This window comes from Neltuma alba, unplaced genomic scaffold (genome assembly GCF_004799145.2).
Source record: "Neltuma alba isolate B1F8T4 unplaced genomic scaffold, ASM479914v2 tig00011318_pilon, whole genome shotgun sequence".
Taxonomy (NCBI): Eukaryota; Viridiplantae; Streptophyta; class Magnoliopsida; order Fabales; family Fabaceae; genus Neltuma; species Neltuma alba.
In genome coordinates, this window is record NW_021636025.1 from 453,911 (window position 1) to 471,483 (window position 17,573).

The window sequence follows — 17,573 nt, forward strand, 5'->3', positions numbered from 1 at the left end:
AATGAGTTGAAGGCTGTTTGTAGCGGAGCTCATGATCATTTGATGGCAATCCCTCCAAGTTGTTGGAGCAGGTCTCATTTTGATGCATACAGTAAATGCGATATGATCACAAACAATATCATGGAGTCTTTCAATGGAAGATTACTGGAGGCACAAGAACTTCCAATTATTAGTTTGCTTGATTGAATCTGGACATATTTCATGACTCGGTTTGCAGAAAATCGTGTTAAAGCCGATAAGTATCATGACAAGGGTATTGTGTGTCCGTGACCTCGCAAGCGATTGGACAAAGAAGTTGCAGAATGTCGAAAATGGGAGGCTAGATATGCGGGAAACAATCGGTATGAAGTGTCATTCAATACTCACAAGTTCAAGGTTGATCTCACCGCCAAAACTTGCAGTTGTTATTGGTGGCAACTAAATAGAATCCCGTGCAGGTAAAATTATATATGCTTGCTTTCTATATTTCATAGTAAATCTGTTTTTTCCCTCTATTGTTTGAATTCTAAGCATTAATTATGTTACAGACATGCAGCTGCTTGTATTTATGCCAAGAGGGAGGATCCACATGATTATGTGGACAAGTATTTAACATTGCAATCATTTGTTGCGTGTTACTCACTTGTTATTGAGCCAATCAATGGTGACACATTGTGGGAGAAAGCTGATGGTGAGCCCATTGAACCTCCCGTATATCACAAGCGTCTTGGGAGGCCAACAAAAAAACCGGAAGAAAGGATTGGATGAACAACAATCAGTTGAGACAGAACATGAGAAGCGACGATATCGCACCTTCTTATGCTCTAATTGTGGAAAACAAGGACACAATCGGCGGACTTGCAAGCAACCCACTAGACCTAACAAGCTTCCAATCAAGATAAAGCAATCATCTTCTACTCAAGAGTCAATTGTTGCAACTCCTCTGGGTAGCTGTCAACCTTGACATTAAAAATTGCAATGGGAAGCAAATAGAGCAAGTATTGTGCCTTCATGAATGAAGCATGTTTTGGAAGTATTTTGGCTTTACGTAAGAAGTATATTGTCGAACTATTTGTCACTTGTGTAATTATATATTTTGGATATATTTGTAACCTTCAAAATGTTTATCACTTTAGTTTGCAGCATATTTTGGATATATTTGTGACCTTCAAAATCATGGATGAAGGTGTCTTCCTATCAAAAGGAAACAATCGTATATATTAAGTATATAAGTTATGGATAGATGTGTCTTCCTGTCTTAAGTATATAAGTTACCTGAGGTGTTTGCTTTAGTCTCATGTATAAGATTTTAATCAGTTCTGGCTCCTAGTTATGTAAAATTTCCCTCAAGTTATTCACTAATAAAATGAACAAATATTATTATAGATAACTAATGGTTTAATTAAATTTTTTCAAATAACTAACGGTTTATATTTAGAATTAGATGAAGGAATCTCTACCAAACAAAAAGAATTACACTAAGGAATTTAATATATACATATACATTATACTACTCTTCTTGATACCGCGGGTCAAAGAAGAATGTGAGTGTCATGCGTACCTGCCATGCAAAGTGACCACCCTTCTTTATACCCCCGGTCAACCAAAAAAAAAAGAAAAAGAAACAAAACTATTCTTTATACTGATTATTACCAACTTTACAGCGAGTTGAATGATCTAAAAGGGAGAGCACTTTTGGGCGTGCCACCAATCCGGTGCATGATATCAATAAATTAACTCTCATTATTCTTCCTACCACATTTGAAGTGTCATTTTGCTTTCTGTTAACACAGGAAATGTTGCTGCCATAATTCTCTTTAGAATAAATACAGCGAACTAATCAAAGAATATTCAACTCAATGACCAATAAAGGCCTCTTCCAGATTAATGAACTTTTACTCAATCAAACAGACGCCTAAAATGTTAGTACATGTTTTCCAGATCTGGGAATGACTGAATGTGCAGGTTAATTCTAGCCACAATTACACAAGCATCCCACTCAATTTCTGCTACATCAGCAATTTACACAACAACAATACATTCACCATAACAACTATAAATATAACACCTTCCAGTTTCTTCATCCTCCTTCTCATATCATCACCATCTTTCTTCATCTTCTTCAACTCCTCTGACATTGGATTCTCAACCAGTGCATCAATCCAATCAAAATAATTGTATGACCATTGCTCCTGAAAGCCAAGTAAATCCAGAGGCCATTAAACAAAAACAACCCACCAAACATCCAATAACTCAATCAAATGTGACAAAAACATTTTATCAGCCACTAACCTTGTAATTTGGGCACTTAAGAAATCTTCTACCATAATTTTGTTCAGTCCATGAAGTGAAAACCACAAGATTGTCCCCACATCTGCATTTTTCAGATCCTCTTTTTCCCATCCTTCTAGTCACAGTCGACGATGATGAGTTCCTACTTGACCCCATTCTACCTGACTATAGCCTAAGTTGAATCAGATGTTAGAGATGAGATGGAGAGATATGATATTGCAAAAATTGAAAACCCATATCAACAACCTACCAAACACCAGTCATCCTTACCTGCGTTTGCCGAATGTTCGTCGCCTTTAGCAGATCTAGGTCGCGTTTGCTGACTCTTCGTCGCCTTCACCGGATCTTTGTTGCCTTTGCCTTCACCAAGTCTTTGTTTTCTTTCTCCACTCGTGTAGATTCTATCTAAACCCTTTCCCTTTTGTTTTTTCTTCCACCGTCGTCCCCTGTGTTTTGCCTCTAATTCCCTTTTGTTTTTCTTTTTTCGGTCCATCTCCAGCTAACGTGACACCAGGATGCCAGCTCAGTGGTTCATTGCCAGGTCATGTGGTCCAACTTAGCACATAACAGTGTTAATTCCATATTAGCAGGATTTAACGGTCCCAAGAAGCCAGGGACCAACAGACATAATTTGAGGGACCAATACCACACGTTTTAAATTTCAGGGACCAAAACCAAATTGGGTCTAAATTTGAGGGATCAAAATTTGTATTAACCCCAATAAAATAAAAACAAAAAGATATCTTTTTTTACAAAAAAAAATATAAACACTAAGTAATTACTTTTGTGATAATTTATGTTCATTATTTACTAAAAAAAATATTATCCTTAATTTATTATTCCACTTTTACAACATGTGCATGTCAAGAAAAAAACTGTTCATGTCTAATATTATCATCTTTTCTCTTTGTTCTTTTCTTCTCTCTTGCGCACCCCCACCGTCCCTCACCCTCAACCGCTCCTCACTCCAAAAGCAAAAAAAAGTAGCTTCTGCCCAACAATTCATTAGACCCCATAAGCCCATCACCAAAAGAAGTCAACCCAAACAACTTCAAAATCTCAAAAGTAGCTTTTACCGATGGAAACGTATGTTTAGGCCACGAAACACGATGCCAAACACAGCCTAAGCTACTACCTCTGTTGCTGCTACCAGAAAATGCAAAGGAACACTGTAAACTTCACCAGAAATAAGGGATGGGGGTTCAAAGAACCACCCCCTCGGTCCCATCCCTTTTGATCTCCTTTTTGCTAATGAAGGCGCAAAATCACAGGCCCCACGCAACCACCACCACATGGAGAGAAACAACAACAGCAGCATTAGCACCACAGCAGCCCCCAAAGACTCCGACCAACACCACTAACACTAACCCAATACAAAGCAACTGTGACTGAGAGGATCCACCAGAAACCAAAGCCAGCAATACTAGATCGAAGAAGATTCAAAAAGCCATACCTGATCAATGGCAACTAAGAGAGAAGAAACAACAAGAGGAATGCCTTCATTTTTGCAGTCATCTAACCACCCTTGTAGCACCGTCAAATATCCTTCCATCCACATCGTTTCCTCCTTTCTCTCCTTCACCAACCAAACTATCCTTTCCTTAATGCCCACCCCCCAAATCACAGAAGACCATAACAAACTTGAAAAAACTGAAATCCTAAACCCCCAAAACCAAACCCCCAAGCTGGACAGCCTCATCTCCGGCGAACGTCGGAGAGAGAGGTGCTGGAACACTAAGCACACAGGCACCAGCTCACTCACGTACGGAGAGACTGAAACCTCTCACCCAGGGGAGACCGCGAGACCAGTTCACCTTGCATTGGAGAAAAGGAAACAGATAAATTAAAGGAAAAAAATAGGAATAAGATAGAAGGGACAATGGTTTGCAACGTTATAATGACGAAGTAATATATATACGTGTGTGTGTCCAGAGGGGAGAGAGAAGGTGTAGGTTAATGGAAAGAGAGAAATGATTTGGGGTAATCATTATTTGTATAAATATTATCTTCAATATTTAATATAATTCCTTGTTCACTAAAAATTAATTAAATTATTTATTTGGAATAAATAGGTGTTATTTGTTATAAAATAATCCTTACTAGTCAAGTGTATTAGTTAGAATTATTATTATTATAAGGACTATCTTAAAAAAATGAATAATAAGTCCTCAACCTCCACAAATAGAGCCATTTAGGTCAGAAAAATAGAAAAAAAATTTGACCCTACCAAGCTTATGGTTATTATATTTTATAATTTTATGATATCAGTTAAATTTTTCTTTGATCTTGTTAAATTCATTATCTCCAAAAATTTATTTCCTTGAGCTAATAGCTTCCTTTTGATGAGGAGAGATTTTTCTAATTTTCCTAGATTTTATTTTGTTCTATAACTCCTTCAATTGAATTTTTCTCAAAATTGGACCTTTACCGATATACTTCCAACTTTAAATAATTTAAAGTTAACCTCTGCATCTCTAGAAGTTAGAAACAATTTTAAAATTCATAATAACCTTCCAAATAATTTTTCTAATGTTTTCAGGAATTATTGAGACCCCTATGTATTTTAAATAATTTAATTTGGCCAATTTCCACTTAATTAGCAAAATTCCAAGAAAATATATAAAATTAAAAAATAAATTATTTTTATCTTCCATGCCTCAAATATTGTTCTATACCCTCCTATTTTTCATGTTTTTTTGAGAATTTTCTAGAATTTCAGGTACACTTTCCCATTCTGTTCAATATTGACTGGATATTTTGAAAATAACAATCCGATTTCTAGTCTGGTTACCGTTCAAAAGTGCCATCTATCTGTTGGTTGCCCTGCTTGACCCATGATCTATTTTATATTTCTTATTTTCAGGGTTAAAATTAATAGGATGTAACAAGTTACAAACTTGTCGAGGTGTAGGCTATCATTCATGTACTTCATTTGTGCCTGACCAGAGGATACAAGAGAGTTGCTCTTTATACAAATTGCTTGGAAGCCATTAATCTTATTGCTAGGTGTTGTGATCCCGAACATCCTTTAAGGATGTTATTGATGATGCCAGCTTAATATAAGTTATAGTTATCCATAATCTTAGGAAAAATATGCTGTATGATGATTATCTAGCTGAGCTTCCATATGTGATGAAGAGTAATTTTTGTACCCTTATCAACCGCTATCACTTGCGTATGAGAGAGTTTAAGGGAACCTGACCTGAACTCTTGTTTTTCGTCTGTTTGATTATGCAGTTTTCCGCGTTTTATTGACCCAAAAAAAAAAAAAAAAAGGAGGAAGACAATTATCTGTTTTATTTCTCCCCCCCCCCCCCCCGACCGGTTCCTTTTTTGGCGATAAGCAATAGTCTGTGTTGATGTTTTCTGACCAAAAAACAGACATCTCTGGGGCTTAACCGCCCCATATACTCCGCAGTCTAAACCCGCCCAAAATCTTGAACTTGCAAACTTCAATTCGTCAATTTTAATGAGAAACAGATCACCCAAGTAAAACGAAATGCCAAAGCGCGATATATCTGATTCCGAGTCTGAAGATGCAAACGAGAATTCAAGCTCAGAGGAGGCTGAAGCTGCTACCCATGGCCATCCTTTATGCGTCTCGGAGTACGAGAAACAGAGGCTCTGTAGAATTGCGGAGAACAGAGCAAGGTTGAAGGCTCTAGGGTTGCCCAAAATGGCTTCCTCTTTGAAGTGCCGAGGTCACAATGTTACCGATGAGAAAGGGAAAAAGAAGGTTGGGGACGATGAAGAATACGTGCCTGATGATGCAGAAGCGAGATTAAGTTCTTCGAGCGGAGAGGATGGGCATGATGATGATGATGACGATGATGAGGATTTTGTCGGTGAAAAAGCTTCCCGGTCAAGGAAAAGAAAGGTGGGTTGTGAAAATGTTTCAGCTTTAATCGCCTGTGATTCTATGTTGTTTTCTTTACTCATTTGAGGGGGGAAAAATTAGAATCTGGGCTTATGGTTTGTCTGGAAGTACTTTTTTTTTTTTTTTTTGTGTGGGTGATTTTATTCTTTGAAACTCGGTTGCAAAGAATTGTTTGTGAGTGGAACTTCGAATTCTCTGCTCCTGTAGTAGTTAGGGTAAGTGGATCATCTATCTTTAGGTTGTAAAACTTTCCTCTGTTTGGCTTCGTGGGTTTATTCCACAATGTGTCTAATAGATGTCCGCTGTCATTGTATATAAAATGTCATCAGACCACTGCAGTGATATTAATGGAATCGTAACGAGGATGACCAGAAGAAAATATGACACACCTGATTATTTTTCTGGACAGTTTATTTAATTGATGTTTTGAAACATAAGAAAATGACAATGCCCACAAAGATAAACTTATTTTTTAATTGTTCTATGGTGTGCACGACAACAAGTCTTATCCCACAAAGTGTGCACAACATGAGGAAGATCCGAGAGTATTAGGACAGATCCTCCATCTATGTGCTTTGCTTCTATGTTAGCTCCCGTTTTATTATGCTATGGATATAAGGTGTCTATTTCTTGCTAGTCAGATTTACATATCTCTGCTGAAAATCTTCACCTTTTGCTTTCATTTTATGGATTATACTACCAAAATCTTATTCCTGCGCAGACATCACACTGGTCAAACAACTTTTGCTGTTTGTTTGGTTTTGTGGCAAGTGAGAGCTCATTAATAGTGAAGCGTAAACTATTCAAATTAAACAATGATTAACATTCCATTAAATTAAGAATCTCCTTGAAGGAAGATTTTAGATTTCCTGAGATCAAAGTTACATAGAATTTGTAAAGAATAGTTACTAGTAAGCCTTGTGATTGGGCTGATGAGTTCTATGGAATGGTCTTTTTATATTGTGTGTGGACCACAACAATACTTAATTGTTTTCTCAATAAGTGCAGCATTACAGACATTTGGATATTGAGTGGGGTGAGGGATGGAGCGCCCAAGTCAGGGCTAGGAACACTTGTTAAAAAAAAAGTGATATTTGTATAATATATATTTTCTTAATTTGTATAACATTTGCAAAGCATTTCAGAGATATGGTTGGATTCACATGAGTTGCTTGTTTAGCTTTGTACTTGGGCCCTTAGAGAATGATAGCTCCCATATCAGATTCAGACTATGAATCAAGTACTGAGTTCAGTTGATATTTTCATATGAAAGAAAGGATTTTAGCCCTATCAGTCTTCTCATTTTAGTTATTTTGTCAATATTCTACTTCGGTGAATTCTTTCATTCTTTTTGGACTCATGACTCATGTACTGTTATAGTTATATCTGACTGTGAATTTCTTTAAAGCCGATAGCATCTATAAAATTTACAAGCTGTATGTAAGCCGCCATAAATCTTATAGCTAACGTCTTGTATTGTTCATCAACTTATAAATATTAAATTAATTTTACATGCTGGGAATGTAGGATTAACCTAATGGAAGATTAAAGTTGCCTGGTTCTGTTCTGTGGCACACTCAAGGATTCCATCTGAAATCTGTCTACACAATTCTGTTTCTTTGAGAAGCTTAATTTTATGTCACATTTTATACATTAATATCTGTTTTAGCAGTACTATTAAAGATTTCCTTTCCTAGATATCTCCTTGCTTTTGTGCAAGTTCTTAATGAGAAAGCAGTTAAACTAAATTTCTCTGATGTGGCACTATGATATTTCACTAGCACAATACACATGCTTGACATTTACAGTTACTTTTGTCAATACCAATTGCAGGTGAAGAAAAACAGTTCAAAAGCAAAAGCTAGACTTTCTAAGAAGGACCCTTGCAATAAGTCACATGACATTGATGATGATGATGAAGCTTTGAAGCAGGTATTAATATTCTATTTCTCATTTCTTATTTCTCATAGATCCTAAGCCTTCTTGCCACATTGCTGAACAGATTGATGCTATGAATCAATGGATCTTAAACGTCTGATTTTTGTTAATAGGCAATCGCTCTTTCACTGCAAGAATCCGTTGAAGGCTCATGTTTAACTGACAAGCATGTAGCAAATACTACACATGTAGATACAAAGAGAGAGGATCACATACAAGAAGATAAGGGGAGAAGGAAGAACAAAAAATCAGTTTGTATTCGGTTTAATATTCATGGATTGTTTTTAATCCTTACAATTCCTTTATCTACTGGTTGTTTTTGTTCTAATAATTTGATCTTTGTCAATAGTTTACTAGTCGACTGCAAATGACTGAGGATGAAGTCATTGTACACTTCTTCGAGATTGATGGTAACTCCTCTTGCTGCTATTTATGTTTGTTGAGGCAAGGATGAAGATGGCAAAAATATTCATGAGCAGCACATTAACTAGTACCACATCTAGAATAGAGGAGCTGTATGCTCTATTGAAATTGAGATACATTATTGCATAGAAGTGTCCACTTTAAGGTGACATCATTCTTTATAAGCCATTCATTTTGGGTCCATACATTCTAGCGATAAAAAGACTAAGTTAAACACTACCTTTTATTCTTGTAAATGAGTGAAAATTCAGTGAAAGCTTTTCAAAAAGCATAGAATTCAACCGTTGGCCTTGGGGCTCACTTTCTGCCCTTACAATGCTATAATAAATGGTTATCTCACTATTATAGAAAAAAGAAGCCCATTTTCTGGCCGTCTTTATATTCATTTTTCGATTGTTAAACGCTGATGAGGAAAGGCCTGTTTTGCAGAAACAGGCAAAGGAAGTGTGATAATGAGGGATTTACAAAGAGTTGCTGCAGCTCATGATTTTGTGTGGACAGACAAGGAGTTATCTGACATGATCCACTACTTTGATAGTGATAACGATGGAAAGGTGAGTAACGCAGGCGCTTAATGCTCTTGTTTCACTTCTACTTCATAGCAATCAGTAATTACTAATTAGTGAGTAGTGTGGTGTTTTTACTATCATCCCTTCTTTTCAATGTTTTCATTGAGGCAAAAGTATACTTTTAGTCTTTAACTTCACAGAAGATTTTATTTTAGTTCCTTAATTTTAAAATTTATTCCTTGCTAACACCATTAGTTTTATTTTATTAACAAAAAAGATGTTGCCATTAAAATTTTAAATGTTGATAAAATATTCTCAAATACTAATATATTACATTTGATTTTTTAAAATTAGCGATGGTTGGGGTTAACTATGTTATGGTTAGAGCAGTCAAGATACTTTTTAAAATTAAGGAATCAAATTAAGACCTTATATAAAAATAGAGGACAAAAATACACTTTTGCCTTTTACTTATTTATTTATTTTGGGTTAGCAAATTGTTCTAGAGAATGTCAGGATTGATCTTTTTCTCTAATTTTTCCTAGAATTACGAGATCATTTGCTTTACCACTGGTTCTTTAAAAACATGAATCGTGATGATTTTGTCTCCTTCATACTCAAGATTGCTAAAATCTTCCTGGCAATATTTTTTGTTGACAGGTGTTATCTTTGAATTTTCTCTGTTTACCTTTTTTTTCCTTTGTAATTATGTATTTATAATTTTCTCTGTGCCAGCTAAGCCTAGATGATTTCCGGAAGATTATTGTTCGCTGCAACATGACCAAAGGATCAGAAAGTTCTTGATGGATTCAAGGTTAGGATAATATAGGACGTAAGACCAATTTTTAAGGCACGTGTCATAGGATATTCTCGTAATGTTTTAATTCCTTGTAAATTATTCATACCATTCTTGGAGGTGGACTCTTCAGGAGTTTGTGGGGAAAAAAAATCTCTTGTTGTCAGTGAAACGCATGAGTTTTGGTGTCTCTTCATATTGTTAGTCCCGCTTATCTTTTACACAAACGAAATCCTTTTTTTTTTTTTTTTCATTTAATGTAACCTCGTTCAACTAATTTCTTACTTTTTTGAAGTAAGGTGCATTGAGCGGATGAGTGAATTACTCTGTTTTCATTTTCTGTGCTGTAAATACTTTATGTTTTTTCAATTTCTTTATATGATGCTTATGGAACAATTTGACATTATGTTCTAGAGTTTTGGCATATTGGTAGCATTTTTTATTACAGGAGCGAGTTATTTTAATGACATCGGTTGCGAGTCCATTAATTATTCAGTTCGTAAATTCTGCATCTATATTTCTATGGTTATATATCTCTTAAAATTTTTTATAAGCTGCACTACCATCGTAACAACTTGCTTTGTAATACCTTCCTTATAGGATTCATTTATGGGGAATCAGAGTAAAATATACATCGATGTTTTATAAAAATGCCGCCAGTCACGTTTTTTAAACTGTCCCACAATGAACGGTCTAGATAGGACGATCTAAAAAATGCTTTTTCTATTAGTGTTGTGTTAGAATTAAATTTTATAAACTATAAATCATATTCATAGACTTAAACTACGGAGATTAGTTTTGAAATTTAAAAAAAAAAAAAAGTTATGGACTAATTATAGTTTTATTTTATCTTCTTTACATGACAGTCACCTTTTTGACGTTTTATTAAGTTTTTGAGATAAGATGCAAATTTGTTTCATAAGTTTGTATTTAGGAGCACTAGGTATCCGAAAGTATTTTTTGGCTTAATGTTATCCGGGGAGTTTTCAAATCATAGCAATATTGTTTGGCCGTTATTTAGGTTAAGTTTAACTGTTAGTTGACTAATTATACTTAATTGGCAAGTTCATGTGTCCTTCACGTCATTTTTTCTTTTTTTGAGTTAAAATATAAATTTTTCTGGAAGTTTTTACTCTGGAGTGTTGGGTGTCTGAAAGTTTCAAATTATAATTATATCGTCCCAAATGTTAAACTAACCAAATATGTTGTGCCAGCAGGTCTATGTGTGATTCATTTCATTTTTTTCCAAGCTATCCACTTCATTCTTGATTCATAAGTCTGATGCCATTTCTTTTACACAAAAATAACTCTTTCCATACATTTATTATTTTGTCATTTGTTCTTAGTTTAGTGCTTTTTATAAGAACAAAAGTAGAGAAAAAAATAGTAAATAATATATATAGAGAAGAAATTCACAAGAATTTTTCAAAGATGTAAACGGTGAAGTCGATTTTAAGAATAACCACAGGCTTAGAAAGCATAGAAGCAATGATTTTTCTTTTTTCAAAGTTAGTACTAAATCCTCACCTTAAAAAATATGAAGTGGATCATAAGTGGAACTACTAGCTTAGCATATTTGGTTAATTAATAATCAAATTTAACATGAATAATAGTTGGGACAACATTGCTACAATTTGAAAATTTTTAGATACCAAGCGTTCCTGAGTAAACTTTTATGGCAAATGTGCACTTAATCCAAAAAAAAATATATAACGTGGATAATACGTGGACATGCCAACTCAGCATAATCGGCCAACTAACAGTCAAACTTAACTTAGATAATGGCCAAGACGAGATTGCTTGTTATTTGCAAACTTCAAGAGCGATATTGAGCCCAAAAATTTTTTTGAATACCCAATGCTTCAAAACGTAAACTTTCAAGGTGAATTTACATCATAACTCTCATTTTTCCCCTTATTATCATTCCTTCCTTATTGTTATCCTCTCGTACCAACAAACTTCGAAAACATGTTCTTAGAGGGTGTTTGGATAGAAATCAAACCATGGTTTCAAAAGTGCTTTTACAGTTTACGAAGTAAATATGTGAAGGAGTTTATCTCGTTTTACGAAAAAGTGCTTCTGAAACCATGGTTTTGGGTTTCCCAAACACCCCCCATTTATCACTCCTTTTCATTTTACAAGCTGTGGCGAATGTGGCCTTATTTTTCACCGTTGGGATGATAAGAAGAAATCATGAACGAAGTGAAACACGTTTGAGGTAATTCGGAAAAAGCAAGAGAGGGCTGGTCAAAATTCAAAAACAAGAAAAAGAAAAAACAAGAAAGAGTCAATTGAAGGAAACAAAAAAAGAAAAGGACAAGACTTTATCATCGTGGCTGTCTGCTTTTCATAATTGCACTGATGTGTCAAGATTCTTTCGCTTTTGCGTTGAGTGAAATTCATTTGCCCCTTGATTTCATTAAAAAATATTCAGCATTCTTTTTACCAGCCTTGAAGAAGGGTGGGCTGTTTGCCTCTGTAGTCATCTGGTAGTCAGCATTCTCAGTGATGATCTAGTTATGTTCTTAACTATTGAATTTATGAAATCTCTAATAAGGTCATATGATCCAATTTTTTTTTTAAAATTTTATGAAATCATTTTAATAAAAAATAAATTTTTTTTATTTTTAAATTGTTGATTTAGAATTGAAACAAATTAACTTTGTAATTGAACTTATTGATTTTTAAAGTTGTATCGTGATCATTTTTTATTACAAGACTTATTATAAGTGTGCTTTGGAGACAGAAAATTATTAATTTAAATTAAAACATATTGCCTCTAAAATGTAACATGTTACTTTTTAAGGTTGTATCATGATCAAGTTTTATTTAAATGCTTACTGCAAGTGTTATAGGGATCTAAAGCTATTAATTGAGAACTGAAAATTGTTAACTACATAATTGAAGTTATTAATTTTTAAAGTTGTACTATGATCAAGTTTTATTAAAAAACTTATTGCAAGTGTGTTATGGAAATAAAAAATAGTTAATTTAGAATTGAAATGTGTTAACTATGAAATATTGAAACTTTTTTTTTTGTATATATATTAATTTAGAATTCTCTTTTAATTTTTAATAAAATAGACATTAGAGTCATTTCATAAAATTTTAACATTTCTCTTTGGGTCATATAACCTGATTAAGGGTTTGACAAATTTAAAGACTCAAATAAAAATTTGAGTTATTTAAATGTGTTTTTTTTTAAAAAAAAAATTTCTAATGTATTCTTTCATTTTGTTTTCTTGCATCTATCCCAACCCTTTTTGGGGAAGGATTCACTTACCCGCCCAAACACAATACGCATAGACGCTTCCCCTTTAGTCATATGGGGATCTATGCCCCAACCTCCTTAACAAGAAGGGTGGGTTGATGCCATTTCAGTCAAAGCTTACTGGTATTGTGTTCTTTCATTAATCATTAGTATGTATGAAAATCACTATATTTTATAACTTTAATTTGACAATCCATGAAATTTAATAAATGTTTTGAGATCATTTTTTAAGCTATATGCACTTGCTAGGTTTCATTAAATTAGCAATTATTTCATTTGGTTTAGTTTTGCAAGTTTGGACTATAATTTGGAACTTCATTTTTCGTAATGTTTATGATATGAATTATAAATTTCGTGAGATTTATTCTTTTACTTTTTAATATTTCAAAATAAATAAAAAATATAAATTTAGCAAAAGAAAAAGAAAAAGAAAGAAAGCCTAAATCTAGCATGTTTGAGGAGCGCTAGCTTAAAAAATGCTACCTCTAATCCTCAATATAAGAGTTATTGACTAATTTAAATAGATTAAGGAAACTACTTTAGTTATTTGTAATAAATACGTATTGTCTTTTCTCAAATATTCTTGCTAATCAAATGTATTAGCTAGAAGTACATTATTACAAGAACTAATTTGAAAAAAATAGATAAATATAAAAAGTAAAGTTGATTAGGATCTTATATTTAAGATCAAAATAAAAGTCAAACAAATTCTTATATTAAGGATCAGACGTAACGTAGCATTAAATTTTTAAGGTAGATGGGCTTTCAAGCTTGCCTTTTCTAGGCTTGAGCTTGTCAATTGCAACCAAAATTGATTTTTCAGCAGTGTCAAATTGTTGGTGTAAAATTTTGTAAAGAAAAAAAATTAAAAATATAATTCTAAATTAAATTGAACTCTTGCGTACTCCTTGACAGTCTCCCAAATAAAATTAGAGAAAAATATTCATAGGTGCTGAATTCAATTTTACCTAACTTTATGTCACTCTTTTAAAGAAGATGTGTTAATGAGCAAATTCAATTTGCTTATTTTCACATGGTCCTAGCTTCTTGGTTTGATGGGAAGCTTCCGAGACGGTGTGCGTGTAAAGTTAAGAGCCATATACAGGATGGTGGACAACGACTTTTCATCCATTTTGTTTTCCATCAAAAGAACTCCAAATATTCAGGCAAAAAAAAAAAAAAAAAAAGAACCCCCAAATACAAATAATAATTCCATCTTCTGGCTTGCAGATGAAACTTAGTAATAAATACATGCAAAGTAGGATTTACAAATCAGAGACATAATAAAACATAGCTAAAACCAAACATTAAACCCAAAACTAGATGTACTACCAGATGAACTTCATTTATACATTCTTCATCAAAAGTTTGCAAACGATTACAGAGAAGGATAAACTTAAACTACTAGCTTGTACTTGCCAGGAATGAGACTTTTCACTGAACCCATTCGCTTCAGTTCCCTTTTGTGGTTCTTGGCGCAAGAACTTTTATCTTATCAGTTTTCACCTCCAACAAAGGATTTTCAAACTGTGATCTGGGTTCAAGAGACCCCTTCATCAGTTTATAACACATTCTGCAGGTAATCCCAAACATACAAGAACCTTCTATAACCGAAAGACCATGTGGCTCCGCAGTTATCATCAAGCCGTTGGAGTTTGATAGTTCAGATAAAGATGACGAGAAATTTGGGAACCAATTGAACTTTGTTCTACCATTATGCAAACTGATCTCTAACGCTGCTAAGACCGAGTCTTTCAAGTTTGGATATTTCGCATCTCGCAAGCATACTAAGATTCTGTGATCAATACCAGGGATATGATATGGTACAAAATAAACTTGCACAAGTCCGATATGCAGAAAGTCATACTTTTTCTTGTGCTTTCTAATATCATCTCTGGTTAGCAAATATATATCGTGCTGTTCGTTTCCAAAGGAAAATCCTTTCTCTACTGACTTGACTTTTAACAACATAAATTTATTTATCTAGTTTTTATTATTTATTATTTAATATTTTAATAATATTCTGATAAAATAAATCTCAATCGTTTAAATTTGATCTAATGATAAAAAGATTAAGTGGAGAGGAGGGGGAGAGAAAGATTAGTGGATATGCATTCCTCATCCTAAAATATGAATGCTATAACCACTTTAAAAATCTTGAACAACAGCGCTTTTTGATCTGGAAATTTTCTAGCTTTAATAACTAATTCAAGTCACCCGCCTGTAATTTATCCAGCACTTAAGACAATCATTTAACGTTAGGGACATGTTTAACCGAACGCAGCACTAAAAATTCATTCAATAATCATGCTACCATATGACACATTTATAATCATATATACAACGCCTATCTTTGCCTATGGGTTGTATGTATAACTTCAGGTTGTAATCTAGACATCTTTCCAGGTTGGAAAATCATCTTTTATCCCAACAAACTCAAAATGCAAGCCATGAGACACATAATACAACTTACTCTTCCGGTCTTTAATATAAAATTTATTTAACTAATTTGATTAGATTAAGAAAGTTACGTAAGTTAGTTAATTATAAAAAATGACATGTTTTTTCTAAAATACCATAATCATTTTTCTTAATATCCTCCCTTCCTCACTTATTTAATTATGGTTGAGGGAGTATCTATAGGAGTAATTTTAAAAAAATTGATAAATATAAAAAATATGTCTTATATTTAGGATTAAAATTAACTTAACAATGAGGTCCTATATTAAGGATTGGAGAAGTATATATTATCTGTATAATCTTCATCAATCTATGCTTGACTATGGTTATTTCTCTTGTTCTTTAACTTTCTCTCACTAACCCCCAGCTTTCAGCCATAATGAACTTTTAAAGTACTAATTAGATAAAGTAGAGGTGGATTAGTGCTCTAGGAACTTTCCTTTGCCTAGAAGTGGCCTTGCCTGTACGTGAAGACACTTTCTTCTTCCTCTTCTCCGGTCCTCTCCCTCTCAAGTTTCTCCTTTTTCTCTCCTTTTGTTCGGCTGGCCGAAACACGATTGAGGGGGAATGGATGGGATAATGCGTGATTAAAAGGGTGATGAATATATTATCTTATTTTATGTGAGGGTCATTACGAAAACACCCCTTTTTCTTCCATTTAATTTCCTCGACTCACATTTTTTTTTTATGGTAACAAAGAGGGCCAAGCCCAAAAGTAAAGTCTAAACTAGGTGGGGTCTAGATCCCATCTTCTCTGCATCCAGAAGTGCCCGTAGATCGGTTGGGCAAACACCAAACACTGAGGAGGGTAAGATCCCCTTTTTGGCCGAAGCATCAGCGACTCTGTTCTCTTCTCGAGGCGCATTCTGGAGCTTCACTTCCCAATTGAACTTGAGCATATTCTGAATTTGCACAATTGGTAAATTCCCAGTACTACTTCCTTCCTCTTTCAGCAAAAGATCAATTACACTCTTGGCATCGGATTCAATCAGAATCTGTCTAAAGCCAAACTGCCAAGCGATATCCAGATCCTTATAAATAGCCCATAATTCAGCCTCCTGGGCACTAAATTTGCCAATCTCGTAAGTGAACCCAACAATCCAGCGGCCACTGTGATTTCTAATAATCCCTCCACAACCAGCTTCCTTAGTATATTTTGCCATAGCACCATCAACATTATTTTAACCCACCCAACTGGTGGTGGGCTCCATCCAAACTGATGAGACTTACTGCTCTTTAGCTTAATCTAATCACATTCCTGCTGCATAACGAAGCTTTTCCTGGTATTTAAAATTAAAGAAACTGGGTCACCTGGTTTTTCAAAGCTATATCATTAAAGACTTCATTTCGCCATTGCCCAAGTTTCTACACAATAACTCCCCAGAATCTATCCCGATTCCTAATTTCACATTGTCCCATACCAAGCAACAGATTAGTGGAGATCCAGTGTTTCAAGGAATAATTAAAGAAAGAGCCAATTTGCCTAGGATTTAAGAGACTCATCCACAGGGATTTGGCGTAGCTACAATCTCTCAAAATGTGTAGACTCTCAGCATCAGCACTGCGACCTGAGCGAAGTTGTGAGACTTTTGACCGGCTACTTCTCCAAGCATTTGTAGGAAGCCTATCATTCAAGGCCCTCCATAAGAACACTTGAGTTCTCTCTGCGCCTCTCCTTTCAAAATCCGTTTGAAAATCGAATTATACTGCCCGGGGAATTCTGCTCTATTAAAAATAAGTATTTTTAATACTAAATTGACCGTCACAAGTAGCGTTTCAGATCAGCACATCATTTCCAGCATTTTCTAAAGGAGGTAAAATGCTAGTCAGACGTTGAATCACTTCAGTAGAGACTACCTTCTCAAGTCTTTGGAAATTCTATCCTCTATTTGAACATCAATAAGTGAAAAAGCTTTCATTCTCCTCAGCAGTAAGCCTTCGCGCACACGTCTTTAATCTTCAAATTTGGAAAACGCCAATTATCATGAAAGAAATTAATTAGCTTTCCATTCAACAATTGCCACTTGG

At 34.4% G+C, this 17,573-nt stretch overlaps 1 protein-coding gene across 1 annotated transcript; it reads left to right on the forward strand.

Annotated features, from left to right (window-relative positions):
* The first annotated feature begins 5,614 nt into the window (after nt 1-5,614).
* LOC114711791 (RNA polymerase-associated protein LEO1-like) lies at nt 5,615-10,220 on the forward strand. Its single transcript, XM_028896219.1, has 6 exons — nt 5,615-6,148; nt 7,982-8,080; nt 8,200-8,337; nt 8,436-8,496; nt 8,939-9,063; nt 9,754-10,220. The coding sequence occupies exons 1-6, from the start codon at nt 5,771-5,773 to the stop codon at nt 9,820-9,822; spliced, it is 870 nt and encodes a 289-aa protein (XP_028752052.1). The 5' UTR covers nt 5,615-5,770; the 3' UTR covers nt 9,823-10,220.
* Nucleotides 10,221-17,573: the final 7,353 nt, after the last annotated feature.